Source organism: Elgaria multicarinata, chromosome 3 (genome assembly GCF_023053635.1).
Source record: "Elgaria multicarinata webbii isolate HBS135686 ecotype San Diego chromosome 3, rElgMul1.1.pri, whole genome shotgun sequence".
In the NCBI taxonomy this organism is placed as follows: Eukaryota; Metazoa; Chordata; class Lepidosauria; order Squamata; family Anguidae; genus Elgaria; species Elgaria multicarinata.
Window position 1 is genome coordinate 158,946,202 of NC_086173.1, and position 27,255 is coordinate 158,973,456.

At 45.8% G+C, this 27,255-nt stretch overlaps 1 protein-coding gene across 1 annotated transcript; it reads left to right on the top strand.

The window, feature by feature from the left end:
• Positions 1–11,629: 11,629 nt before the first annotated feature.
• On the top strand, positions 11,630–19,221 carry LOC134395648 (zinc finger protein 165-like). Its single transcript, XM_063121811.1, has 4 exons — positions 11,630–12,389; positions 13,951–14,074; positions 15,270–15,527; positions 18,005–19,221. The coding sequence occupies exons 1-4, from the start codon at positions 11,682–11,684 to the stop codon at positions 18,742–18,744; spliced, it is 1,830 nt and encodes a 609-aa protein (XP_062977881.1). The 5' UTR covers positions 11,630–11,681; the 3' UTR covers positions 18,745–19,221.
• Positions 19,222–27,255: the final 8,034 nt, after the last annotated feature.

The following is a 27,255-nucleotide window of genomic DNA, read 5'->3' on the forward strand; positions in this document are numbered from 1 at the left end:
GGTAGACTCTTCTTGCCGTTGGAGGCTCTATTTTTGAAGTTTTTCTGGTATGAACAGGTTGCTTATCAGGAAGCAACAGCTGGTTTGCAAACACAATGTTTTCTTTATTAGACTTTGCTACTAGTTATTTACTGTGTACTCTGTACAGCACCATGTACAGTGATGGTGCTATATAAATAATAGTAATAATAATAATAATAGTTCAGATTTATGTTGTTTTATGTAGCATTCTTTAACATGCTTTATATTTTTAATTTCTATTTCTGAGCATGCCATAGGAGTTTGTTTACAACTTGGCATGGCAGAAACATTAAATTGGGTTTTCTCTTGAATTGGAGCAGGCAGGCACCATCACAGCCTGCTTCAGTTGGAACCCCCCCCCCCAGGGCTAACTGCCATCTTCACCCTGTGGGGAAGAAGATGCGAGGGAGACTGGAGCAGGCAGGCACCATCACAGCCTGCTTCAGTTGGAACCCCCCCCCAGGGCTAACATCTTCACCTTGTGGGGAAGAAGGAGCTGTTGGTTTGCCCCCCCCCCCCCCCCGATTGGGAGATGAGAGGACGGAGCAGGGCCTTCCCACCAGCCTAAGCAGTCTCCTTAATTTCTTTTTATTTTCTTCCTCTTCCCTCCCCATCCACTTTTCCTTGTGTGTCATGTCTTTTTTAGAATGTAAGCCTGAGGGTAGGGACTGTCTTCTTTATTGATACATTGTAAGCCGCTCTGAGAGCCTTTTGGCTGAAGGGCGGGATAAAAATACTCTAAATAAATAAATAAATAAATAAAATAAATGCAGACTCTCCCTAAAACCTTAGCTACAGAGAGAAGCAATACTGTAACTGCCCCCAAAAACTCTCCTAAGCAATCTCTTGCTGTGTCTAGTGCACTGCTAGAGAAACTGAAGCTTCACTTAAAGAGCCAAGTAAGCCCATAGAACAACCAGTTTTAAAAGCTCCCCCAATTCAATCTCAAGTTCAAAAGAAAACCCAATTTAATGTTTCTGCCATGCCAAGTTGTAAACAAACTCCTATGGCATGCTCAGAAATAGAAATTAAAAATATAAAGCATGTTAAAGAATGCTACATAAAACAACATAAATCTGAACTATTATTATTATTATTACTATTATTTATATAGCACCATCACTGTACATGGTGCTGTACAGAGTACACAGTAAATAACTAGTAGCAAAGTCTAATAAAGAAAACATTGCGTTTGCAAACCAGCTGTTGCTTCCTGATAAGCATCCTGTTCATACCAGAAAAACTTCAAAAATAGAGCCTCCAACGGCAAGAAGAGTCTATCTCAAACTTGAATTAAATTTAAAAATTAACCTAGTTTTCTCTCTAATCTATTAAGAGAGGCCTTCAAGAGGCCGCTGGACAAGCATCTGTCAGGGATGCTTTAGGGTGGATTCCTGCATTGAGCAGGGGGTTGGACTAGATGGCCTTGTAGGCCCCTTCCAACTCTGCTATTCTATGATTCTAAATAGTCTCAAAGTGCAGCCACCAGAGAGTAGACAAAAATTACACGCACTGGGTAGTCCCTTGTAAGGCACAAGGAGAGCCCCTCCAAGAACCAAGGCCTTGCAAAACAATTCTAGCAATTCTAATTTTTGCAGTTCTAAAAAGCAGTTTCTAAAATCACAGTTCTAGCAAACATTTAGGCTAAGCAAAACATTTTGCATGCAATATTACTTCAAACACATTGGTGTTACCCAGCACTGGAAACAGAATACAAGAAAGAATTCATACAGTGAACCTCTATGCTAACGTGTGTATGAACAGACACGTGTCTGCCCACATTCTCCACCAGATCTGTTACGTGATGTGCTCTCATTAGACCCGTGTACAAACTTGCACATGTTCTAATGAGACTTACACCCACTTCTAAGGAATCTTTTGACATTGGCAATAGAGCGTCTGTGGCGAAGTAAGGCGATTCTAACTCAAGAAACTTACAGCACTGAAGGGGATAACGCCACAATGGCACATTTATTGAGGTTGAAACAAATACAAAAGCACAAGCTAGTTTTGGGGAAAGGCTTAGAAGCAGTTTCAAGATTGAAAAATAGACCTTTTGAGACTTAAGAGCATACACACAGAGACATCAGGGGAAAGAGTAGAGGGAATCTAATAATAATAATAATATACCTCTCCTTGGGCTGCAGCCCTTTCTTGTAGAGCAGAACTGTGGAGCATTGCAACTCTTCGGTGAAGAGGAAAGGAATTAGCGAGAGAAAGCATGGCAGCTCGCTCTCCCAAGCTGAAATCTGTAGTAAACTCAAAAAGAAGAAACTAGCCTCTCTTCCCCTCCCCCTTTAGGGGGTCTTGGTATTATCTTGTTTAAAGATCTACTTGCTATGGGAACAAAAGAGGGTGATTTGGGATGATGGCTGTACTTGATGCAGCCTAGAGTTCAGCAACAGGGCTACATTAGCATGTGTATGACCAGGTAAAACTCTTGCCATCCAGCAGTCATATTCTGCTTGGTTTCCCCCCAGCTTTGTCTCTGGGGAAGGCATTTGAAGACGTCTATCAGGAAATGGTTACTGCTCGCAGTCTATAGGTGGGGTTTTGGGTCACTTCAAAATGGAGTCAGTACTGCTCACAGAAGCTACCTTGTAACAAGGCTAATAGTAGTTTATGCTCTTTCTGAATCATAGAATAGCAGAGTTGGAAGGGGCCTACAAGGCCATCGAGTCCAACCCCCTGCTCAATGCAGGAATCCACCCTAAAGCATCCCTGACAGAGGGTTGTCCAGCTGCCTCTTGAATGCCTCTAGTGTGGGAGAGCCCACGACCTCCCTAGGTAGCGGATTCCACCGTCACACTGGTCTAACTGTCAGGAAGTTTTTGCTGCTGTCCAGCCGGAATGTGGCTTCCTTTAACTTGAGCCCGTTATTCCGTGTCCTGCACTCTGGGAGGATCGAGAAGAGATCCTAGCCCTCCTCTGTGTGACAACCTTTTAAGTATTTGAAGAGTGCTATCATGTCTCCCCTCCATCTTCTCTTCTCCAGGCTAAACATGCCCAGTTCTTTCAGTCTCTCTTCATAGGGCTTTGTTTCTAGACCTCTGATCATCCTGGTTGCCCTCTTCTGAACACGCTCCAGCTTGTCTGCGTCCTTCTTGAATTGTGGAGCCCAGAACTGGACGCAATACTCTAGATGAGGCCTAACCAGGGCCGAATAGAGAGAAACCAGTACCTCACGTGATTTGGAAGCTATACTTCTATTAATGCAGCCCAAAATAGCATTTGCCTTTCTTGCAGCCATATCGCACTGTTGGCTCATATTCAGCTTGTGATCTACAACAATTCCAAGATCCTTCTCGTTTGTAGTATTGCTGAGCCAAGTGTCCCCCATCTTGTAACTGTGCATTTGGTTTCTATTCCCTAAATGTAGAACTTGGCATTTATCCCTATTAAATTTCATTCTGTTGTTTTCAGCCCAGCACTCCAGCCTATCAAGAATGTTTGGTTGTTGTATACTTGTCAACTGCTTCATTTGTTCAGTGGTAGCAGTATGCAGTAAGGTGATGGGGAAACAGTGTTAAATGTTAGGAAAGGTTAGACTGTGGTCATCCAGTGAAGGATTTGCAGTCAGAAAAGATATTTGAGGGAAGGGGAGACTGTATCACACATAGGGCTCATCTACACCAAGCAGGATATTCCACTCTGAAAGCGGTATAGAAAATCCAGGCGCCATGCTACTGCTTTATAGCAGTATTGAAGTGTACTGACAACTGTTGGGGCCCATGACACATACCATATACCACTTTCATAACACTTTCATAGTGTTATAACCTGCTTGGTGTAGATGTGTCATGGGCCCCAACAGTTGTCAGTGCTCTTCAGTACCACTATAAAGCAGTAGTGTAGCTCGTGCAGTGCAGTTGAATACCTCTATAAAGTAATAGTGTGGCTCCTGACTTTTATATACGGCTTTCATAGTGGAATACCCTTCTTGGTGTAGCTGAGCACACAGTACAGCAAAAGCTTCAACGTACAGCAAAAACTACAGAAGTAGGAATGAGTGAACTTAATTTCAGATACATTGAATGTCTCACTTATACTTTATTCCAGTGATTTATTCCAGGCACAGTTACAAAATGGGGGATACTTGGCTCAGCAATACTACAAACGAGAAGGATCTTGAAATTATTGTAGATCGCAAGCTGAATATGAGCCAACAGTGCGATATGGCTGCAAGAAAGGCAAATACTATTTTTGGCTGCATTAATAGAAGTATAGCTTCCAAATCACGTGAGGTACTGGTTCCTCTCCATTCAGCCCTGGTTAGGCCTCATCTAGAGTATTGTGTCCAGTTCTGGGCTCCACAATTCAAGAAGGATGCAGACAAGCTGGAGCGTGTTCAGAGGAGGGCAACCAGGATGATCAGGGGTCTGGAAACAAAGCCCTGTGAAGAGAGACTGAAAGAACTGGGCATGTTTAACCTGGAGAAGAGAAGATTGAGGGGAGACATGATAGCACTCTTCAAATACTTAAAAGGTTGTCACACAGAGGAGGACCAGGATCTCTTCTTGATCCTCCCAGAGTGCAGGACACAGAATAACGGGCTCAAGTTAAAGGAAGCTAGATTCCATCTGGACATCAGGAAAAACTTTCTGACTGTTAGAGCAGTACGACAATGGAATCAGTTGCCTGGTGAGGTTGTGGGCTCTCTCACACTAGAGGCCTTCAAGAGGCAGCTGCACAACCATCTGTCAGGGATGCTTTAGGGTGGATTCCTGCATTGAGCAGGGGGTTGGATTCGATGGCCTTAAGAGGCCCCTTCCAACTCTGCTATTCTATGATTTTAACATTAAGATGTAATGTAGAACAGGTCTGTCTTAATTGTGTGCTGTGAAATTAGACCTGTGACCAAGGCCATGTTTGGGTGGGCACGCCCCTTTGGGGGCTGGGCATGCTGGTGAGCACACCCCCTTGGGGGCTGGACATGTTGGTGGGCACGCCCCCTTGGGGGCTGGACATGTTGGTGGGCACACCCCCATGGGACGGCCATGTTGTCCTCCTTTTTGGTTTCCAAAATATGGTCACCCTAACATACGGTCAGTCAATACAGCTCTGATCTCTGCTATCTGATCATTTCTGATACATGTACATGGGAATACAATCCTTTTTATAGGCTAACTGTACAGTGATGCAACTGCTTGCAATCCCTTAATTGAAACAATCAAGTCACCAATTATTCAATCATGACATCAATGTCCAGGTGCAACGTTGACCTTTAAGTTTTCTGCTGAGTCTTCTGATTCCTCCAGCTCCTCAGCAATTAGTAAATCCATGGAAACATAACCAGAATCCATTCCAGGATCTAACACCTACCTCACAGGGTTGTTGGATTGTTGTTGTGAGGATCAAATGGAGGCGAGGTTATGTGCGCCACCTTGGGTTCCTTAAGGAGGAAAAAAGGCGGGATGTAAATACATTAAAAGTAAATTTAAAAAATCTTGAGCTGGTGGTCTTATGCTGGGCCTGTTCACATAGAATCATAGAATAGCAGAGTTGGAAGGGGCCTATAAGGCCATCGAGTCCACCCCCCTGCTCAATGCAGGAATCCACCCTAAAGCATCCCTGACAGATGCTTGTCCAGCTGCCTCTTAAAGGCCTCTAGTGTGGGAGAGCCCACAACCTCCCTAGGGAACTGATTCCATTGTCGTACTGCTCTAACAGTCAGGAAGTTTTTCCTGATGTCCAGCTGGAATCTGGCTTTGTAGTAAATAACTGGCAAGGAGTCCAACTGCATGAAGAGGAGGCATCCCAAATAGGCGGCCCCGTCCTGGTTTTATTAAGAACTAAGTGGTTACATTTCTTGTATACAAGCTATGATTGGTTGTTAAGTACAGCATGTTAAATGCATGATTACCTCGTGCACAGGGGGTGCACAGGAGGTGTTGGTTAGTGTGTGTTCAGCATGAATATACCATATAAGGGTTAAGGAAATACGTGATCACAGCATAGTGTCTTCAATGCTGTATTGTATTCTGTGGCTCTTGAGTCAGTGCGTCAGCACATTCCAAGGCATTGGCCAGCAAGCACCAAGATGTTTCTTAGCAAGGCTTTATCTTAAAAGTGTTATCCCTTTGTTCTAGCACATCTCAGCATGGTATGCCAATACTGAAAGTGTGCCAAAGAGAGGGATAACAATTTCCCCTACAGGCTTCCTGTCACTTAAGCCCGTTATTCCGTGTCCTGCACTCTGGGAGGATCAAGAAGAGATCCTGGCCCTCCTCTGTGGGACAACCTTTCAAGTATTTGAAGAGTGCTCTCATGTCTCCCCTCAATCTGCTCTTCTCCAGGTTAAACATGCCCATGATCACAGCAGGGGAAATAAGCCACGTTGGCTTACTTTCCACGCCAAATGTACTACGTTGAATATATGAAAAGGAGGGTGGGGCTCCTGTATCTTTAATAGTGGTATTGAGAAGGGAATTTCAGCAGGTGTCATTTTTATGCATGCTGCACCTGGTGAAATTCCCGCTTCATTGCAACAATTAAAGCTGCAGGAGCCCTGCCTAGTGTGACGAGATAAAAAAGAGGGCGGGGCTCCTGCAGCTTTAACTGTTGTGATAAAGAGGGAATTGACACCTCTTCATCACAACACCTGCTGAAATTCCTTTTTCCATACAACAGTTAAAGATACAGGAGCCCCGTCCTCCTTTCCATATGGTCACCAGGGCTGCCCTTAAGGCTGTTCCAGAAGCTGGAGCTCGGGCAGAACTCAGCCTCTGTTTTAAGATGTCTGGACTTGTGGAGGAAGAAAAGTTCCTGATCCGAGGGGGCTGGGGAGCTTAAGCCGCCTCTCTTTTGGGCGCATGTGCAATGAATATACATGAAAGGAGCATTGCGCATACATAGGGCGACCCTATGGAAAGGAGGGCAAGGCTCCTGCAGCTTTAACTGTTGTGAAGAAGAAGGAATTTCACCAGGTTCTCCATATATACAAATTACACCTGCTGAAATTCCCCTTCCAATACAACTGTTAAAGACACAGGAGCCCTGTCCTCCTTTTCATGGGGTCACCCTAGCATGCAGTACAAGAAAAGTTCCTTGGTGGGTTTTTTTTTAATTTCTCTTGACGGTGTTCAAAGGGGTTAAGCGGAGCGAAAAAGGCCCAGCTGCGTTTCCTAGAGAGGCCGTTCAAAGCAATGTGGGGGACCGAGGGAGGCGGGCGCGTGAAAGTCGTGCCGGGACTCTTTTCCCCCTGTCCGGGGAGGGTTTTGGGGCTTGAGTTTCTCGGCAGCCAAAGCAGGGCGAAAGAGGCGGTCTCTGTTCATGGCAAAAGGTGAGCTGCTGGGGGGTAATTTTTAATGGGGAACAGCAGTAGGAGGAGCAGCAGAATCGGGGGCGGAGGGAGAGAGAGGGACCCCCCATGCACCCCCACCCCTCCATCCCATTCCTCTGCCCTGTTTCTAGATCAAAGCAGCATCTGGTCCATCTAAGAGCGAGGATCCCTTTTCTCTCTTCCAAAGCGGGATACGGTCACCGCTGCAGCTTTCTCGAGAGCAGCTCTCCGGAGAAACGCGCCTTTGGGACTTCAACTCCCATCAGCCCCAGCCAGCGTGGCCAATAGGGAGGAGGTTGCCGGGAGTTGTCGGCCAAAACATCTGGAGGGGGGCAGGTGGGGAAGGCTGTTTTCTTCCCCATACATTGCACTCTACAACTCCCATCAGCCACAGCACACTCTGCTCGTATTGGACACCAGCTCCCATCAGCCGCAGCACACTCTGCTTGGGTTGGGCTCATTCTCATCAGCACTCTGCTTGTGTTGGACTCCAGTTCCTCAGCCCCAGCACACTCTGCTTGTATTGGACTCCAGCTCCCACCAGCCCCAGCACACTCTGCTTGGGCTGGACTCATTCTCATCAGCACTCTCTGCTTGTGTTGGACTCCAGTTCCTATCAGCCCCAGCACACTGCTCGTGTTGGACTCCAGCTCCCACCAGCCCCAGCACACTCTGCTTGGGCTGGATTCATTCTCATCAGCACTCTGCTTGTGTTGGACTCCAGTTCCCATCAGCCCCAGCACACTCTGCTTGTATTGGACTCCAGCTCCCACCAGCCCCAGCACACTCTGCTTGGGCTGGACTCATTCTCATCAGCACTCTGCTTGTGTTGGACTCCAGTTCCCATCAGCCCAGCACTCTATGCTTGTGTTGGACTCCAATTCCCATCAGCCCAGCACTCTCTGCTTGGGTTGGACTCCAGTTCTCGTCAGCCCCAGCCACATGCTGGCTGTTGAGGGTGGAAATTGAAGTTAGGTTGGCAACAGCTGCTTTTGCAGCACCCTTCAGACCCAGCCAGCAGATGGGAGTTATAGTCCACCAACATCTGGAAACCTGAGCTTGGGAACAGCTGGACAAGGTGGGGGCTTTGTGAGGCGGGGGGGTGTGAGAAAGCCGCCGCCACCACCACCTCAGAAAGCAAGGCTGTCCAACGTGCTGGGTCAGAAACAATATCAGAGCAAAAGGGAGCAGGGTTGTTCTCTGTACAACCAATGGGTGGAAATGACAGGGAAACGGATTTTGGCTAAACATTAGGCAGGCCAATGAGACACTGTGGCTGAGTTCGGGCGACACACTAATCAACCGGGGTGGGTGGGTAATATTTATTGTTTATTTATTTACAATATTTATATACTGCTCCCCATTCAAAATTTCGGAGCAGCGTACAAGATAAAATAAAAACAGAATAAAACACTTTAAAATAGATTTTAAAAGAAGCAAAATGTACAATGTAGTAGGAACAGAATGAGAAACAACCGTTGATTAGCGTGTCGTCAGAACTCAGCCTGTATGTGAAGCGCTTTGAAAAACTGTGCTGTAGAGGTGTTGTATAAATGTGTGGTGTTACATCAACCTATGGTGTATAAAAGAGGTATTGTAAACATGTATGCTTATTAGTATTGTGAAAATCCTCCTATTGTGTTCATGACAAGATCATATATATTCAGTCAGTGGAGGACTGTGGCTCTGATGTAAGTGGGTAGGGTGGCCATATGGAAAGGAGGACAGGGCTCCTGTATCTTTTAACAGTTGCATAGAAAAGGGAATTTCAGCAGGTGTCATTTGTAGGCATGCAGCACCTGGTGAAATTCCATCTTCATGACAACAGTTAAAGCTGCAGGAGTTATACTAGACCAGATACAAAAGAGGGCAGGGCTCCTGCAGCTTTAACTAGGGTAAATGTATCTTTAACAGTTCTATTGAAAAGGAAATTTCTGCAGGTGTCATTTGTATATATGGGGAACCTGGTAAAAATTCCTCTTCATCATAGCAGTTAAAGCTGCAGGTGCCCTGCCCTCTTTCATCATAGCAGTTAAAGCTGCAGGTGCCCTGCCCTCTTTTAAATCTGGTCACTCTAGTATAACTGTGGTGATGAAGAGGGAATTTCACCAGGTTCCCCATATATACAAATGACACCTGCTGAAATTCCCTTTTCTGTGCAGCTGTTAAGGATACAGGAGCCCTGTCCTCCTTTTCATATGGTCACCCTACTTTAACTGCTGTGATGAAGAGGGAATTTCTCCAGGTGCCCCATATATACAAATGACACCTGCAGAAATTCCCTTTTCTATGCAAATATTAAAGATATAGGAGCCCTGTCCTCCTTTTCATACGGTCTCCCTATCAGTGGGGCAGTGAATCCACTTTGGGTTTCAGTCAGAACCATTCAGAACTCAAAAGGAGCTATCCAAAGCACAGAAGCATTTTGCCTCCAGCCTCGGTTTAGATACCTCCAGTGAAGGAGAGCCTGCCGCCTCTCAAGGAAGTCTGTGACTGGCGCAAAGTCACTCAGTGAGTTTCACGGCCAAGTATAGACTAGAACCTGGATCTCTTGAGTCCAAATCTCTACCATTATACCACACTGGCTCTCAAATACGCTTAATACTACTCACAAACAGCAAAACAAAATAGCTTTAAGGAAAATTATGTGTATAAATATTTAATCCCTATCAAAACTAATATTTCGCACAAAGTTTAAGACAACAGATTAGTAGTCCCACAGTATATTAAACATACATATTTGCAACACTAATTTCTAAATAAAATGCTGTGCTGATATGCAATGCCCATGTCAAAACGCGTTTGGGACAGAAGCATTGTATATCTGAATCGCCTTTTTATTTGGAAATCAGTGTTGCAAATCAGTGTGGAAAATATACTGTTGGGCTGCTAATCTGTTGTTTTAAACTTTGTGCAAAAGGTTAATTTTGATATGAAAATTTTGCTATATTTCTCAGATATGCTTACCAAAAGGCCAGAGTGTTTGGGTGTTGTTGTTTTTTTAAAAAAATAATGGTTCTATGGAAAATTTGTTAAAGGAGAAGAAGCTATCGTGGCTAGAATATGGTCAATTAGAACAATGGAATAAAAAGTGGATTAAAGATAATAGAAAGTGTAGAAAGATGACGAGGTTTGAAGAATTAGTAGTAAGTAAGGAGAAAGGAAAAGGAGGTAGTATAGTCTCAAAAGGGTTAATGAGTGAAATATATAAAATATTGTTAGAGAAGGAGTTTAGAGAGAATGCAGAGAAAATGGTTTGGGAATCAGATTTGAAGATACAAATAGGACGACAGAGCTGGGAGGGACTATGGAAACAAAGAGTGTTGAGAAGTTTATCAGTAAGAATAAAGGAGAATTATTTTAAAATTTTATGGAGGTGGTACCTAACCCCGGTTAGATTGAATAAGATAAGTGATCAACATTCAGCAAATTGTTGGAGAGGTTGTGGGGAAAAAGGAACGTATTTACATATGTGGTGGCAATGCAAATATGTACAAAGATTATGGAAGATGGTGTTCTCAGAAATTGAAGAAATAGTGGGAATGAAAATAGAACAAACACCAAAAATAGCATTGCTGTCACTATTTGAAGATATAAAGTGTGGAAAAGGAACTATAGAGCTGATATCGAGTTTGTTGGTTGCAGCACGACTGATAGTAGCTAGGAACTGGAAGATCCAAGGAGAATATTCTATTGAGGAATGGTATAAAGAAGTATGGGACATAGCCATTAATGATAAACTGACATGTAATATTAAGTGGAGAAAAGGCGTAACTAAAATAAATGAGTTCGAAGGAATCTGGAAACAGTTCCTAGTGTTTGTGTTTACTAAGGGAAGTGGGAAACCACCAGCAGAAGAAACGATTAGATTTTGGACTCAAGAATGATCCCGAGGTGGGGGGTGCACTTTTATGTTAAGAACGAAGATGTTGTAGTATGATAAGGTATATGTAATAGTTTTTGATATTTGTACTCAACAATTATTCAATATGTATGCAGCAGATATTTGATGTTGTTTTTTTCTTATTGTGTTTGTTTCAGTTATACTTTGGTAATGTTTATCTATGTTTATATAGTGTTGAAAATGAATAAAAATTATATATATAAAAAAAAATGGTTCTTACCAACCAGTGTATGATATATTTGGGTTTTGTTCCCCTCTCATTCCTGTTTCTGTTGCTTTTACCATGGCAGAAGCTAGGCACGCAAGTCTAGATCCTTGTCGTTTATTCTAAGGTGTTTTACGGTCGGCCGCCATCTTTGTAAGGTCACCCGAGGCCCGAGAATGAAAATGGAGGAGCAGGACTGTGGAGGCTGTACAAAAATGGAAGCCTCAGGAAAAGCCCCTCATGTGGACATTGTTGCTTACAAACCCAAGATGGAGCTCGGAGGTCGGTCCCTTGACACAATGGATTCTGGGGCTACTGCAGGATCCCTCAGGAGCCGAATTCTGCATGAGGTGAAGGAGGAACCGGAAGATGGCTTGGCCCAGCAGTGGGAAACCCAATGGCAAACATTCCTAAGGACAGTAGAGTTCCCTCACTCAGGCTGTGGAGTCTCACAATTGCTGGAGGAGCCTTCGCCGTGGGACGACGCTAAGGCTTTCCTGGCCTCCTTCGAGCAAGTAGCCCAGGCCTGCCGGTGGCCCAAGGAAGAGTGGGTGACCCGACTCCTCCCCGCCCTCCACGGTGAAGCCAAGCAAGCCTTTAGTAGGCTGAAGGCTGGAGACAGAGAGGATTATGGGAAAGTGAAGGCGGCCATCTTGCGAGGGGACGCCTTGAGCAGGGAAGCGCTTCGGCAACACTTCCGGCGTTTCTGCTATCAGGAGGCCGAAGGACCGAGAGCAGTTTACAGCCGGCTCCAGAGGCTTTGCTGCCGGTGGCTGAAGGTCGAGAAACGCACCAAAGAGCAGATTTTGGAGTTGTTGATCCTGGAGCAGTTCCTGACCATCCTTCCAGCAGAGATCCAGAACTGGGTCAGGGCGTGCAGTCCGGAGACCTGTTCCGTGGCGGTAGCCCTGGCTGAGGATTTCCTCCTAAGGCAGCAAGAGGCTGAGGGGCAGGCAAGCCAGGTGAGACCGCTTCCTGTGCCACAGGACCTGTGATGGAAGAGGGTTTTGTTCTTGGACGAAAGTATGTGGCCTAGACAGGACTGGTCTAAAGTCCTTGTTGAACCTAAAAACTCTCACAATCGTAGGCCCCTACGGTAGATCAATAGATAAATATTTACGTTGAATAGGTCCCCAAATAATGGATCTATACACAGTGGCACACAGAGTGCATGTTACCTTGAGCTAGCGGGAAGATTCTGGCCTCCAAAATATCCGCAGGGAACTCAAAAACAGTAGCCTAGAGTGGCCAGGTAGCCCTCTTCCTATCTTTTCATTGAAACAGAACTTTTCTGTCCTCCTAAACGCCGAAAGCCTTATGAAGTCATTAGCCTATGAGAATGCTGCGGCAAAAGAATGCACACCATGCAAGGGCAAGGAGTGTGATGTGGCTGCAAAAAAAGCAAATGCTATTTTGGGCTGCATTAATAGAAGTATAGCTTCCAAATCACGTGAGGTCCTGGTTCCTCTCTATTTGGCCTTAGTTAGGCTTCATCTAGAGAATTGTGTCCAGTTTTGGGCTCCACAATTCAAGAAGGACGCAGACAAGCTGGAGCGTGTTCAGAGGAGGGCAACCAGGATGATCAGGGGTGTGGAAACAAAGCCCTATGGAGAGAGACTGAAAGAACTGGGCATGTTTAGCCTGGAGAAGAGAAGATTGAGGGGAGACATGATAGCACTCTTCAAATACTTGAAAGGTTGTCCCACAGAGGAGGGCCAGGATCTCTTCTCGATCCTCCCAGAGTGCAGGACACGGAATAATGGGCTCAAGTGACAGGAAGACAGTTTCCGACTGGACATCAGGAAAAACGTCCTGACTGTTAGAACAGTATGACAACGGAACCAGTTACCTAGGGAGGTTGTGGGCTCTCCCACACTAGAGGCATTCGAGAGACAGCTGGACAAGCATCTGTCAGGGATGCTTTAGGGTGGATTCCTGCACTGAGCAGGGGGTTGGATTCGGTGGCCTTGTAGGCCCCTTCCAACTCTGCTATTCTATGATTCTATGAGGCTACACAACACAAATGACATAATCTGGTCTTTTGTTTTTTTTAATGAAGTTGGCATGGATTATACCGACTTGGGTTTGAATCCCATTGATAAATTCCGCACACTGTCCTTCCTTCTTTCCAATAATGGTTAAATTTATCATTCATACGGGAAGAAGCCCAGCAGCCTATGCCACACTCAATGGGCCTGTTCAGACCACACTGTCCGATTGGTCTCCACTTGGTTCCCCTTGCCAGGAGGAGAAGCTAAACTAACCTAGACCAAGGGTAAGCAAAACGTAGGTCTCCAAAAGTTCTGGACTTCAACTCCCAGAATCCCCTGCCAGCATGGCCAGTTGTAAGGAATGCTGGGAGTGGAAGTCCAAAACATCTGGAGATCTACTTCCTGCTCACCCCTGACCTGGACGTCACCAGGCAGAAAAAGTTTAGCGTCACACATCTGAGCTGGGACTCCTGGATTGTCGTGTCCGAATGAGCCAGGAATCGTAAACCTAGAATAATCTCTAGTTAGCGATTCTCTGCTGTTGCAGGTGGCCTTGGAGGAAGCAGCTATGAGTTTCTCTGAGGTAAGCCACACTTCACATGACTCTGGGCAGAGGCAACTGTACATAGAAACCAAGCAGGAAGATGATGACGGAGAAGCCAGCCAGCTAGGTAAGGAGGATTCCTTTATACATTGGAGAACTTGGTTACATTGGACACTCAGCGCCCTTTAGAGTTCTAGCTGGTTCTGAGTAAAACTCACACTGGTTTCATAGCCCCCTCTAAATCTAAGCCACCAGCCTCCACTGCTTGGATATGCTATGACTTCCCTTCCTGCACTGATATGACCTTGCTGGTGGTTCCTTCTCTCTCCGGCTACTGTCTTGAGCATCTTAGAAGGTACCGTAGGAAAATTGGGAGCAGGTGAAGGAGAGAGATTCATATTCCTAACACTCTGTAGTAGTTGATCCTCATCTAGGTGTACCGGTGACCAACCTGGCTGCCATATTTTGAACTAGTTGAAGTTTCCGGACTAGGCACAAAGGTAGCTGTGACACACACACACACACACACCCTCACGCACAAGGCTTTGACGCGCACGCCTCCCTCAGGCTAAGCACCACCACTTAAATACCTGAGGAAGGGGTAAAAAGAAAAGTACTACCTTTCCCTTACAGCAGAGGGAAAAGGTAAGGAGATTTGGAAAAGGCTTTTCTGTGAATATAGCAGGCTGAAGGTTTAATGTAATGTGTTTGTTTATGAACCAATAGAGCAGGAGATGCAGCCAAACTGACACGCGGCTTTATGGTAGCAAAATAGAGGAAATGTTTATCGTTGTTTACAGTTCTTAGTTCCTTCAAATTCTGTTCAAATCCTGCCTATTCTTAAGAATACTGGTAGTAACCAATCGAATAGTAACAATCCTTAGTCCCTACGATCTTATTTTCACTCACTCCTCACACAACTCCTGACAAGAAATCACACAGCTAAACACATCTACCCTCCAAACCCAATCACCAACCGAATCCCTCAGACCACTCAGCTCCCCCATATATACAGACTCCTCCCCTTTCCCACCAGCCACACCCACTTAGCCCAACATTCCGCACTCGCTAGACATACTCACGCAGACATACTTAAGGGAATAGAAATGTGGGTAACTCCACAGTAGCTCTGTGTACAGCGTATTGCAGACGTCGAGCCTCGAAGTTACCAGCGCGTGCTCTGCCGTCTTTAGGTCTTCCGACTCTAGGAAGGGGAGCAGCTGGCGTATCAGACGAAGCTGGTAGTAGGCACTCCTGGCTTAGCGTGTTGTTTGAACAAGTCCAATAGGTTTTTTTTAGGGATCCTCTTGTTATCTTTCCAGTAGATAAAGTCTGGATGACGACAGATGAGAAATACGTGCTGGATAGTTCAGAACCGGTGGGACCACACGGGATGGCAACATGGAACGTGGAAGAGAACCTTTCCCAGTGCTGTGAGCAGGAAAATGACTCAGCAAGTTGGGGAAAAGCAGAGCGTCGGCAAGAAACTGATCCGGTGGAGAAACTGGAGGAACCCTTTCCTTGTGGGGAAGATGGGGAGATTCTCGGTCACCCCATAGTCCAGGCAGGAATTGATGCTGGTAAGAAACAGAACAGAACAATGCCTATACGGTATTTCTTCGATTCTAAGACACACTTTTTCCCCCATATAAACATCTCTAAAAACGGGGTGCGTCTTAGAATCGCGGGTGCGTTTATTATTACTTAGAATCAAAGCTTTTTTTCTGTTGGTGGTACTGAAATTAGTGTGCGTCTTACAATCGATGGCGTCTTCGAATCAAAGAAATACGGTAAGTGCAGTGGGCCTATGTGTTGGGGGTTAAATTCTCTTTCCAGAGACAAGCAGAGTTAGAAGCGTCTCTCCGCATAGAACACAGCAGAGACACGAATGAGGCTAAGGATTCTTTGCTTAGTTAAAACAAAGCCTTTACCGGCATAGGAATTCAGTTATAGCATCACAAGTTATACTCACAAATCATATCATATTATACAGCAGCAGCATTACAGATGAGGTAAAGATGGAGAGATAGAACATACAAAACACAGGCACTTATATAGAGCAGAACTGTACATTCATTGCAATCACTAATTGACTAATTGAAAAACATCTCAAGCCAATAATTCAATAACCGTCCAGCTGAGGCCTTGACATTTAGAAAACACACCTCTTCTGATTTGTTCATATTTCTTCAGGCCACCAGGCACTTCTAAAAGAGTGGAAAAGTAAAACCAGATCTATTCCAGGATCCAACACTATGTACACCAGTTGCTGGGGAACATGGGCGGGAGGGTGCTGTTGCACTCCTCTCCTGCTGGTGGGTTTCCCAGAGGTATCCGGTTGGCCACTGTGGGAACAGGGTGCTGGACTGAATGGACCTTTGGTCTGATCCAGCAGGGCTCTTCTGATGTCGGGCTTTCACCTACTAGAAACGGGTCGTGGTTCTTCTTACATTCCTCTGTTCTTTTTAAGATACTTTTTGTCCCATGAATGGTGTCAAAGCGATTATTTCTTAGAGCAGGCTGTTCCTTAGCATAAAAGTCATCTATGGCATCATGATGATGATGGCATTTATTATTTCACAAAAAATAGAAGCCCAATTCCCCCACCCCCACCCCCATCTCAAAACACACACACAGCTGCTGTGAGAATGGTAGCTAAGCTTAGAGGAAATGGGAGGTGGCAGATGACATCATGGACCCTGCCAATCAGAAAACCCTGGCGCTTTGACCCTGCGAGCCTCTGGCTCTACTACACCACTCACCTTAACTGAGGTGAGTTGGGAGGAACAACAGATATACATAACTCACTTCCAAGCCAGAGCAGTGAAAACAGTGTGACCGGTCCACGCAGGAAGTCTCGGACAAAGGAAGCTATTGAGAAGCGGATGGCTTTGTAGACGTCCTTAATCTATTGGATTGGAATTCTGTACCCTTAAAAATGGAGTTAGCCACGTCAAGCCAGGGTTCACTGCGTTGTCCCTGTCAGTTTCTTTGGTTGTTATATAGTACCTGACAGGGCCGTCCCAAGACATTTTGCTGCCTGAGGCAAAGAACAAGACAGTACTCTTTCCTATTCCAGCTAAAAATGCCAACTGGACTGGCAGTTGAATCTTTCTTCAGCACTGGCAATGAACCTGCAGGTGGCAGGCTAGCTGAGGGGGTGAAGGACAGGCCTCCCTTTCCTCCCCCATCTTGCTGCCACCTCCTAGTATCTGCCACCTGAAGCGACTGCTTCACTTTGCCTAATAGAAGGGCTGGCCCCTGGTACCTAATTCCTCATAGAGTATTACTCTTATGTGTACATAGCAGGGACCCTCTTCTTTGGAAGTCCTCTGAGGAACTGGAAGACACAATGAGTTTTCTCCACCCCCCACTGTCATGTCTAACTCTACTGCCCCTGTTTTGGGAGAAGGTGTTTCAGGTAATCAATCAGAATCAGATTCAGAACTAAAGGAGACGGCACCAGACACCAGCCAGCCTGTACCAGTGGAGGAGGAAGCTCTCACAGGCGATACCTCAGCTGGGAGTCAGCTCTCTCCAGAGCTTATCTCCTCAAAGCCAAATCCTACACACTCAATAGGAAGTGAGCTTTCTTCCGGAGGAGAGCATCCCGACAAGCTAGCTAATGTTAGGGTCCGCCAGAAGCTAAAATGCACGCAGCGGAAGGAAGGCGTGAGAAAGTCAGTCCGACTAGGAGTGAGCCAGAACCTGCCTCCGCACCAAGCTCTCTGAAGTTGTGGGCATTTGAGAAGAGGCTTCCTATTCTTCTTGAGCAGACAATTGTCTTGCTTAGTTTGCATAGTTTTGCCTGGGGAGAAGTTTCCAAGAGATTAGACTATCTTCAGGTAGAAGAGATGCTTGTTGCTTAATTAAAGCTTTGTGGATTACTCCTTGTCATTTGCCTCTCATCGAAAGCAGGAGTTTTCCGAGAAACACCCCACTTTATTTCTTTTATTTATTTATTATATTTGTATACCACCCCACAGCCGAAGCTCTCTGGGTGGTTTACAACATAGTATTTAATTTAATTTAATTCTGTTTTCATTGTTTATTCCAGAAGGCGGCTTGCAGGGCTGCGCAAATGGGGCTGAAATACGAGGGGCATCGTTAGACTTTGCTGGCTGTGAACCGTTGAAAGAGGACCTCCAGGGCCCAGGTGATTCAGAGATGCAGGAGGGGAATCAAGCTGAGACTATGGCTAATTCTGCTGCCTGTCCAGATGCGGATTTGAATGAAATACCGACTGAAGAGGAGAATCAAAGAGAAAAGACGAGGAGCATGGGCCTGGGTGCTCCCACAGTGGAGGGGCCCAATAAAAGCTTGACATTTGGGAAGAACTTTACTCAGCATCATAGACTCCGCCATGGGGAGCTGCCACATAAATGCCTGGATTGCGGAAAGAGCTTCAATCATAAAGCGAACCTGACTTCGCATCAAAGGGTTCATAGGCGAGAGAAGCTCTATAACTGTTTGAACTGCGGCAAGAGTTTCCTCCGTAAGTCGATCCTTAACATGCACTTGAGGATGCACACCGGGCAGAAGCCGTTCAGCTGCTCAGACTGTGGCATGAGCTTGAGCACTCAGTCGAGCCTCATTAGACATCAGAGAACCCACACGCGGGAGAAGCCGTATAAATGCTCGGCGTGCGAAAAGAGCTTCAGCCAGAACTCAGACCTCATTCGACATCAGAGGCTTCACACAGGGGATAAACCGTATCAGTGCTTTGAATGTGGGAAGAGCTTCAGTCGGGGCGACTGCCTTACTTCACATCAAAAAATCCACTCCGGGAAAGATTAGAGCAGTGTTCAGACTGTTGCGAGAGCTTTTGTGATCAATCAGGTCTTATTCAGCACATGAGAATTCACATAGAAGGGGGCAAACTGTGTATATCAGTCTTTCCCTCCAGACTACAACTGGCTGGGGGATGCTGGGAGTTGTGGTCCAACATGTTTGAATGGCACCAGGTTGGAAAACATCTGGAAATCATGCTTGGAGTATGGGAGGAGTTTCAGAAAGAATGCAACCCCTGTTTCACAACAAAGAACCCGCCAAGGGTCAAATTATACAAATGACGCTTTTCAGAGACATGGAGCAATCCATTGCCACCCTCTTGTGAAATGTTCTACAGAAGAGAAGCTGTATAAATGCTCAACTTTTGTGATCAAGCAATTGAGCCTGTTTGAAACATTCCTGAAACCATTCAGCTGCAGAAGGGGGAAAAAGGGCAAACTGGAATTCAAGCTGAACAAATAGTCAGGAGTGAGCAAAATTCTTGAAAAGTTTCTGTTGGTGGTTTTTTTTTTTTGCTATCAGCCACTTTAAATGTAAACCAGGACAGTTCTCGCTAATGCTTTTCATACAAATATGTTTGGGAATAGTCATCTTCAGCTTACTATATACATAAATAATCTGTTTGCTTTGCTTGCACATTTTCAGGTGTTATCGTTCATTACATCTAAGAATTATTTAAGAAGGGAGTCGGTTTTCCTTTAAGGAACAGGGAAAACATACTTTGCAAATCTACCTGCTCAGCTGTGTAAACAGGGGTGGGCAGTTTATGGTAGTCCTAATGGTTTGGACTACAGCTCCCATCTGCCATAGCCAGCATAGCCAATGGCAAGGGATCATGGGAGTTGTAGGCCAAAACACCTGAAGGGCCACAAGTTGCCCACCCTTTTTCAAACAATAGAATTGCAAAAAGTTACTCAAAGGAGAACCGCCCAGAGAGCTTCGGCTATTGGGCGGTATAAAAATGTAATAAATAAAATAAATAAATAAATAAAAGGAGGTTCTTTATTATATTTGAACAATCTGGGACGAGCTCTTCTGATTCCTCTCCTCGACGGTATTCTTTATGCCAAAGAAACTCCACATTGGAATCTAGGATCAGTCTTGGTCAGTGACTTGAAATCTCAAGAGGGCATCTTTGGCTGTCTCCCATATTTATTTATTTATTTGTTGAATTTATATCCTGCCTTTTTTCCTCCAAGGAACCCAAGGCGGCGTACATAATCCTCCTCCTTCTCTCCATTTTATCCTCACAACAACAATCCTGTGAGGTGGGTTGGGCTGACAGTCTGACTGGCCCAAAGTCACCTAGTGGGTTTCCATGACTGAGTGGGGACTAGAACCCAGATCTCCCGACTCCCAGTCTGACACTTTAGCCACTACACCACACTGACTAAATACACCATATTGTCAGTGCTATGGGAAATTTTCATGTTAATTGGCAAAATTCTGCCTACTTGTTACCAGAAATTGTGAGCTCGGTGTTCCCTGAGGGCTAGTAACGCTGATGCTTTTTAAAGAGTGAAACCATCCCTGAGAATTTTCAGAAAGTTCTTGAAAGAGCTGTCTGAGTGGTGTATATTTTTAAACATGAATCGGCCAGTGTTGAGTTGCTATGTTTGTTTGTGGGTTCAGTTATTTAAATTAGGTGTACCCTGTAACGAAGGCCTGAGTCGATCAGACCTCCCTGTCAAGCGGGCTTGGGAGCAACACGTTCCAGAGGTTTCCAGTGCCCCACTCCCTAGCCCCTCTTACCAAGGGAAGACCAGAGGTTTCTGGAATAAAACACACAGATACACTGTAGGGACCAAAGCACGTTTAATACAAAGGTGCTAATACTAACAAATAAGGCCTTGGTCGATAATAGCAGCTAAAAGAATAATAGGGGAAGGGAAAGAAAGGGGAAGGGGGAAAGGTTAGAGCAGCGGTTCCCAACCTGTGGGTCGGGACCCCTTTGGGGGTCGAATGACCCTTTCACAGGGGTCGCCTAAGACCATCGGAAAACACATATTTCCGATGGTCTTAGGTAGGGTGACCATATTTGGGAAACCAAAAAAGAGGACCCCTAGTGTGTGTGTGGGGAAGCAGCTTTCTGAGTCCTGCAGAAAGTACGTTATTCCCCCGCCACCTTAAAGAACCCGATTGGAGTGGAGGAGGGGAAAGGATTTCATTCTGCACCACCACCATCCACTCCAATTGGGGCCTTTTCTATAATGTCCACGAATGACCCACTTTCCCCTTTAAGACCTCAATTAGAGCTTGGGGTGGGGGAATGATGTGCTTCAAGAAAGCATGTCATTCCCTCCTGCCATGATAATGGCAGCCTTAAAGGGGAAGGTGTGTCATTCCAGGACATTATTGAAAATTATAGAAAATCCCCCCTGACACCATGGCAAGAACAAAAACCAGGACAAATCCGGGGAAATCCTGACAGTTGGTCACCCTATCTTAGGAAACTGTATTGACTGAACTATGTCATGTATCATCTTTTGTATTATTAAAGCTATTGTTATGTATTATTTTCATTAGCAAACCATCTCATGACAATGGACCGTGTAGAGAGGAACGAAAATAATTTTATGGTTGGGGGTCACCACAACATGAGGAACTATTAAAGGGTCGCGGCATTAGGAAGGTTGAGAACCACTGGGTTAGAGGATGAGGTACATCCTGCAGCCACACCACTATTCCCCCCGGCCATAAAGCGGCTAGCTTTGTCACAGAAAACCAGACCTCTAACCCAGTGGTTCTCAACCTTCCTAATGCCGCGACCCTTTAATACAATTCCTCATGTTGTGGTGACCCCCAACCATAAAATTATTTTCGTTCTTCTCTACACGATCCATTGTCATGGGATGGTTTGCTAATGAAAATAATACATAACAATAGCTTTAATAATACAAAAGATGATACATGACATAGTTCAGTCAATACAGTTTCCTAAGACCATTGAAATATGTGTTTTCCAATGGTCTTAGGCAACCCCTGTGAAAGGGTCATTCGACCCCCAAAGGGGTCCCGACCCACAGGTTGAGAACCACTGCTCTAAAACATAACAAACACTCTATCTTTCCTCAAGCACCCCTACTGGGTCGCCTCTGGTGTTCTTCCATCACCCCCGAACAGAAGACCCCGTGTCCCTGTCAAGTTACTCTTTTTATCCCCGTTTCCACTCGGCTGTTAATGCCCATCCCTTCTGAGAGGAGCTTGATACTTTTCTCACACCAGGCCCAATTAGCCTGACTAGGAGATAACACGCAGGTGTGAGGCCTCCAGCTGACCTTGGGGCCTTTGGAAGTTCTGGCATCCGGAATCCTAACTCCTACCTTCCTCCCGCATACCAAAGCAAGGTCCTGGCGCCAGCCAAGCCATAAACACATATCAAACAGATTCAAGCCATAAACATATATCAAACCAATACTTCTCCATCAGTCCCAACCATAACTCAACTACTAACAGGAAAATAAGCACAATTAAAACTTAACAGTGACTTGACAAACCCCATGTCCTTCACATACCCCACTTTTTCGTGGATAATACTCAAAAGTGTCTCGTAATACTAGAACCCCATGGGATCATCTCATGAAGCTGATTGGTGGGAGATTCAGGACAGATGAAAGGAAGGCCTTCTTCACACCGAACAAGAAAGAGCTCTTGGGGTTGTGGTGGACAGCTCCATGAAAATGCCAACCAAGTGTGCGGCAGCTGTAAAGAAGGCAAACTCCATGTTAGGCATGATAAGAAAAGGAATTGAGAATAAAACTGTTAGTATAATACACACTTTATACAAATCTATGGTGTGACCACACTTAGAATACTGTGTATAGTTCTGGTCACCACATCTAAAAAGACATTATAGAGCTGGAAAAAGTGCATAAAAGGGCAACTGAAATGATTAAGGGGCCGGAGCATCTCCCCTATGAGGGAAGGTTATATCAGCTGCGATGGTTTAGCTTGGGAAAAAGGAGGCTAAGGGGAGACATGATAGAGGTGTACAAAATTATGCTTGGTGTGGAGAATGTGGATAAGGAAACATTTTTCTTCCTCTCTCAAAATACTAGAACCCAAAGGGGTCATCCCATGAAGCTGATGGGTGAGAGATTCAGGACAAATAAAAGGAAGGACTTCTTCACACAGTGCATAGTTAAATTATGGGACTCACTGCCACAAGATGTAGTGATGGCCACCAATTTGGATGGCTTTAAAACGGGGTTGGATAAATTCCTGGAGGAAAAGACCATCAATGGCTACTAGACCTGATGGTTATGTGCTATCTCCAGTATTCGAGGTAGTAAGCCTGTGTGCACCAGTTGCTGGGGAACATGGGTGGGAGGGTGCTGTTGCACCGTGGTGTGCTTTGTTGGTCCCTGGTTGACAGCTGTGCGAACAGAGTGCTGGTCCAGATGGACCCTTGGTCTGATCCAGCATGGCACTTCTTATGTTCCCCCATGATATTCTTATGTGTACAAGTTTCTGGGGGGGAAACAGCAGGAAGGTGCTGTTGCACCTGTGTCCTGGTTGTGGGCTTCCCAGAGACGTCTGGTTAGCCACTGTGGAAACAGAATGGTGGACGAGAGACCCTTGGTCTGAATTAACGGAGTTCTTCTTGCATTTACTTCAGTTCTACTTTCAGGTCTTTGGTGTTGACAGAGGTATTTGTGGACCTGATAAAAGTGGTGATTCTTTTCTTCCTGCCCTTGGGTCTGAATAATGACTTGAGGTCAGTGCAAAGCAAGGGTCTAGTCCTGTTCCACATATTAACTCACGATCTCAACATTCCCTTTATTTCTGATATCCAGGCTATGAGTGCCGCTGCATTTGTAGCCAAAACAGCATTACCCGTGTCCAAAAGAGAGATATAATCAGGTTTGGGGGCGGGGGAGGAGTCAAAAGTTCGTAGAAATGCTTAAAAAAAAATCTCTAGGAGAAAACCTAAAAAGTGAGGGGGGGGGTACCAAAAACTAACCAATGAGGACGAACCATGCTTAGTGGCCACTGTCAATGCTAACTGACAGAGGCTGGGAGGGGAAACGAAGGGTGTGGGTGGGTGAAATGGAATATAACGGCTAGGATTGCAAACAGGGAACACTCCAAACATTTTTAAAAAATCAAGACAGTCCTGACTGTTGGGCTTAAAATCTAATAGATGTGATACAAAAGGAAAAAGGGAGGAGGGGGGAAGAGGAAAAAGGCAGGCTCTCCTTTGCTGGAGGTGCTTAATCAGAGGCTGGGGGGTGGGGCCATAGCTCAGTGGCAGAGCTCCTGCTTTGCATGCAGAAGGTCTCAGCTTTGATCCACGGCAAGTCCAGATAGGACTAGGAAAGAACCCAGCCTGGAACCCTGGAGAGCCGTTGCTGACAGTCAAGCGTCGACAGTACTGGGTTAAAGGGCAGGTGGAGACGAACTCCTTGAGGGCAGGTGGAGACGAACTCCTAGTGGATGCAATCAAATATTGGTAAGTGCCTATAGCAAGGCATATTCAGGGGCACTGAGGGCAGCAAAAAAACAATACTTTGCTGCCACTATTAAATCTTCAATTTGCCGCCCAGCGGAGCTTTTTAGAGTTGTCTGGGGGCTATTACATGCTGGTCCCAAGGACACGGTAGAATCATCTGAGGCCCGCTGTAATGAATTTGCTAGGCACTTCCAGAATAAAATCTTTTGCATCCGCCAGGCCTTAGACTCCAGTGTTATAGCAGGTGAATCTAGTGAGGTGTCCAGAGTACAGTCTTGTCCTGTAATCTTGGATGAGTTTCAGTTGGTACAGCTCGAGGATGTGGACAAGGTGCTTGGACAGGTCCGCGCAACCACCTCTGTACTGGATCCTTGCCCCTCTTGGCTAATAAAAGCTAGTAGGGATGGAACAGCCGGCTGGGCCAAGGAGGTGATTAATGCCTCTCTACGAGAGGGAGTGGTCCCAGACCGTCTGAAAGAGGCGGTAGTGAGACCACTCCTGAAGAAAACTTCCTTGGACCCGGAAAATCTTAGTAACTACAGGCCGGTAGCAAATGTTCCATTCCTGGGCAAGGTCCTTGAGCGGGTGGTGGCAGGCCAGCTCCAGACACTCTTGGATGAGACTGATTATCTGGATCCATTTCAGTCGGGTTTCAGGCCCGGCTTTGGCACGGAAACAGCCTTGGTCGTCCTGTATGATGACCTATGTCGGGAGAAGGACAGGGGGAGTGTGACTCTGTTGATTCTCCTTGATCTCTCAGCGGCTTTCGATACCATCAACCATGGTATCCTTCTGGAACGTCTGGCTGAGCTGGGAGTGGGGGGCACTGCATTGCAGTAGTTCCGCTCCTACTTAGCAGGACGGCTCCAGAAGGTGGTGCTTGGGGGACATTGCTCGGCCCCGTGGACTCTTCAGTATGGAGTTCCGCAGGGATCGGTCTTGTCCCCCATGCTGTTTAACATGTACATGAAACCGTTGGGTGCGGTCATCCGGAGTTTTGGAGTGCGCTGTCATCAGTACGCTGACGACACGCAGCTCTACTGCTCCTTTTCATCCTCATCAGGTGTGGCTGTGGATGTGCTGAACCGGTGCTTGGCTGCGACAATGGACTGGATGAGGGCTAATAAACGGAAGCTCAATCCAGACAAGACTGAGATGCTGCTGGTGGGTGGTTCCTCTGATCGGATGGGGGGTGTTCAACCGGTTCTGGATGGGGTTGCACTCCCCCTGAAGGAGCAGGTTCGTAGCTTGGGGGTTCTCCTAGAACCATCTTTGTCACTTGAGGCTCAGGTGGCCTCGGTGGCACGGAGTGCTTTCTACCAACTTCGGTTGGTGGCCCAGCTACGCCCCTATCTGGACAGGGATAACCTAGCTTCAGTTGTCCATACTCTGGTAACTTCCAAATTAGATTACTGCAATGCCCTCTACATGGGGCTGCCTTTGAAGACGGTCCGGAAGCTGCAGCTTGTGCAAAATGCGGCGGCCAGATTGATAGCTGGAACAGGGAGGTTTGAGCATGTAACACCGATTCTGGCCCGCTTGCATTGGCTGCCTATATGTTTCCGAGCCCAATTCAAGGTGCTGGTCTTAACCTATAAAGCCCTACATGGCTTGGGACCACAATACCTGATGGAACGCCTCTCCCGACATGAACCTACCCGTACACTGCGCTCAACATCTAAGGTCCTCCTCCGAGTGCCTACTCCAAGGGAAGCTCGGAAGATGGCAACAAGGGAGAGGGCCTTTTCAGTGGTGGCCCCCCGACTGTGGAATGATCTCCCCGATGAGGCTCGCCTGGCGCCAACATTGTTATCTTTTCGGCGCCAGATCAAGACTTTTCTCTTCTCCCAGGCATTTTTAACAGCATTTTAACAGCATTTAACAACGTTAAGTTTGTTTTTAATGGACCCCACAATTGTTGTTTTTAAATGGATACTGTTGTTTTTATACTGTTTTTGTGTGTGTGTGTGTGTGTGTGTGTGTGTGTGTGTGTGTGTGTTTTTAAATTGTATACTTTTAATGTTTACTATTTTTAAATGTTGTAAACCGCCCAGAGAGCTTCGGCTGTGGGGCGGTATATAAATGTAATTAAATAAATAAATAAATAAATAAATAAATGCACCAAAGGTCTGACTCAGGGGAGGCAACTTCATATGTTCCTATTCTAGGGTTCCTACATGTTGTTGACTCTGACCAGAAGCCAGCCTTCTCTCTTTCTCCAATTCCTTTAACTGGGCAGTGTTACCACCACTAGAGTGACCACATGAAAAGGCGGACAGGGCTCTTGTATCTTTAACAGTTGCATAGAAAAGGGAATTTCAACAGGTGTTGTTTGTATATATGGAGAACCTGGTGAAATCCCCTCTTCATCACAACAGTTAAAGCTGCAGGAGCTATACTAGAGTGACCAAATTTAAAAGAGGGCAGGGCTCCTGCAGCTTTAACTGGTGTGATGAAGAGGGAATTTCACCAGGTTCTCCATATATACAAATGACACCTGCTGAAATTCCCTGTTCATCACAACTGTTAAAGCTACAGGAGCCCTGTCCTCCTTTTCATAGGGTCACCCTAACCACCACTCCTGCGCCTTTTTAACAAGTGTGTGACAGGCGGAAATTCAACCAGTGGAACTTTCTCGGGCATGGTGAAAGTGTGGCAGGCTGCCCGGAAGAAGGGAAGGGATGTATAAACGGCAAGAGAAGATGACAAAAGGTCATTTCCCAGGATCCCTGGGAAATCGGTTGGTCCCAAGTAAAGCAGCTGCTGCATTCATGCCAGGTGGAGAAGGCAAAACACGCAGAATATTGTAAAATGGAAAGAAAGAAAACAGCAAAAGTGAAAGGAGGATCAAGTGGAGTTTATAAGAAAGAGGCAACCAGCTATGAGGAAGTAAATCTATAATAATATTTATTTATTTATTGCATTTATATCCCACCTTTTTCCTTCAAGGAACCCAAGGCGGTGTACATAATCCTCCTCTCCATTTTATCCTCACAACAACAACCCTGTGAGGTGGGTTGGGCTGAGTGTCTGTGACTGGCCCAAAGTCACCCAGTGGGTTTCCA

Bases quoted from the DNA above. Each gene is read 5' to 3' on its own strand.
- LOC134395648 (XM_063121811.1), top strand. From the start codon at position 11,682: ATGGAGCTCGGAGGTCGGTCCCTTGACACAATGGATTCTGGGGCTACT. The intron at 12,390-13,950 runs GTGCCACAGGAC...CTGCTGTTGCAG, and splicing joins GCCAGGTGAGACCGCTTCCT to GTGGCCTTGGAGGAAGCAGC. The intron at 14,075-15,269 runs GTAAGGAGGATT...TTATCTTTCCAG, and splicing joins CGGAGAAGCCAGCCAGCTAG to TAGATAAAGTCTGGATGACG.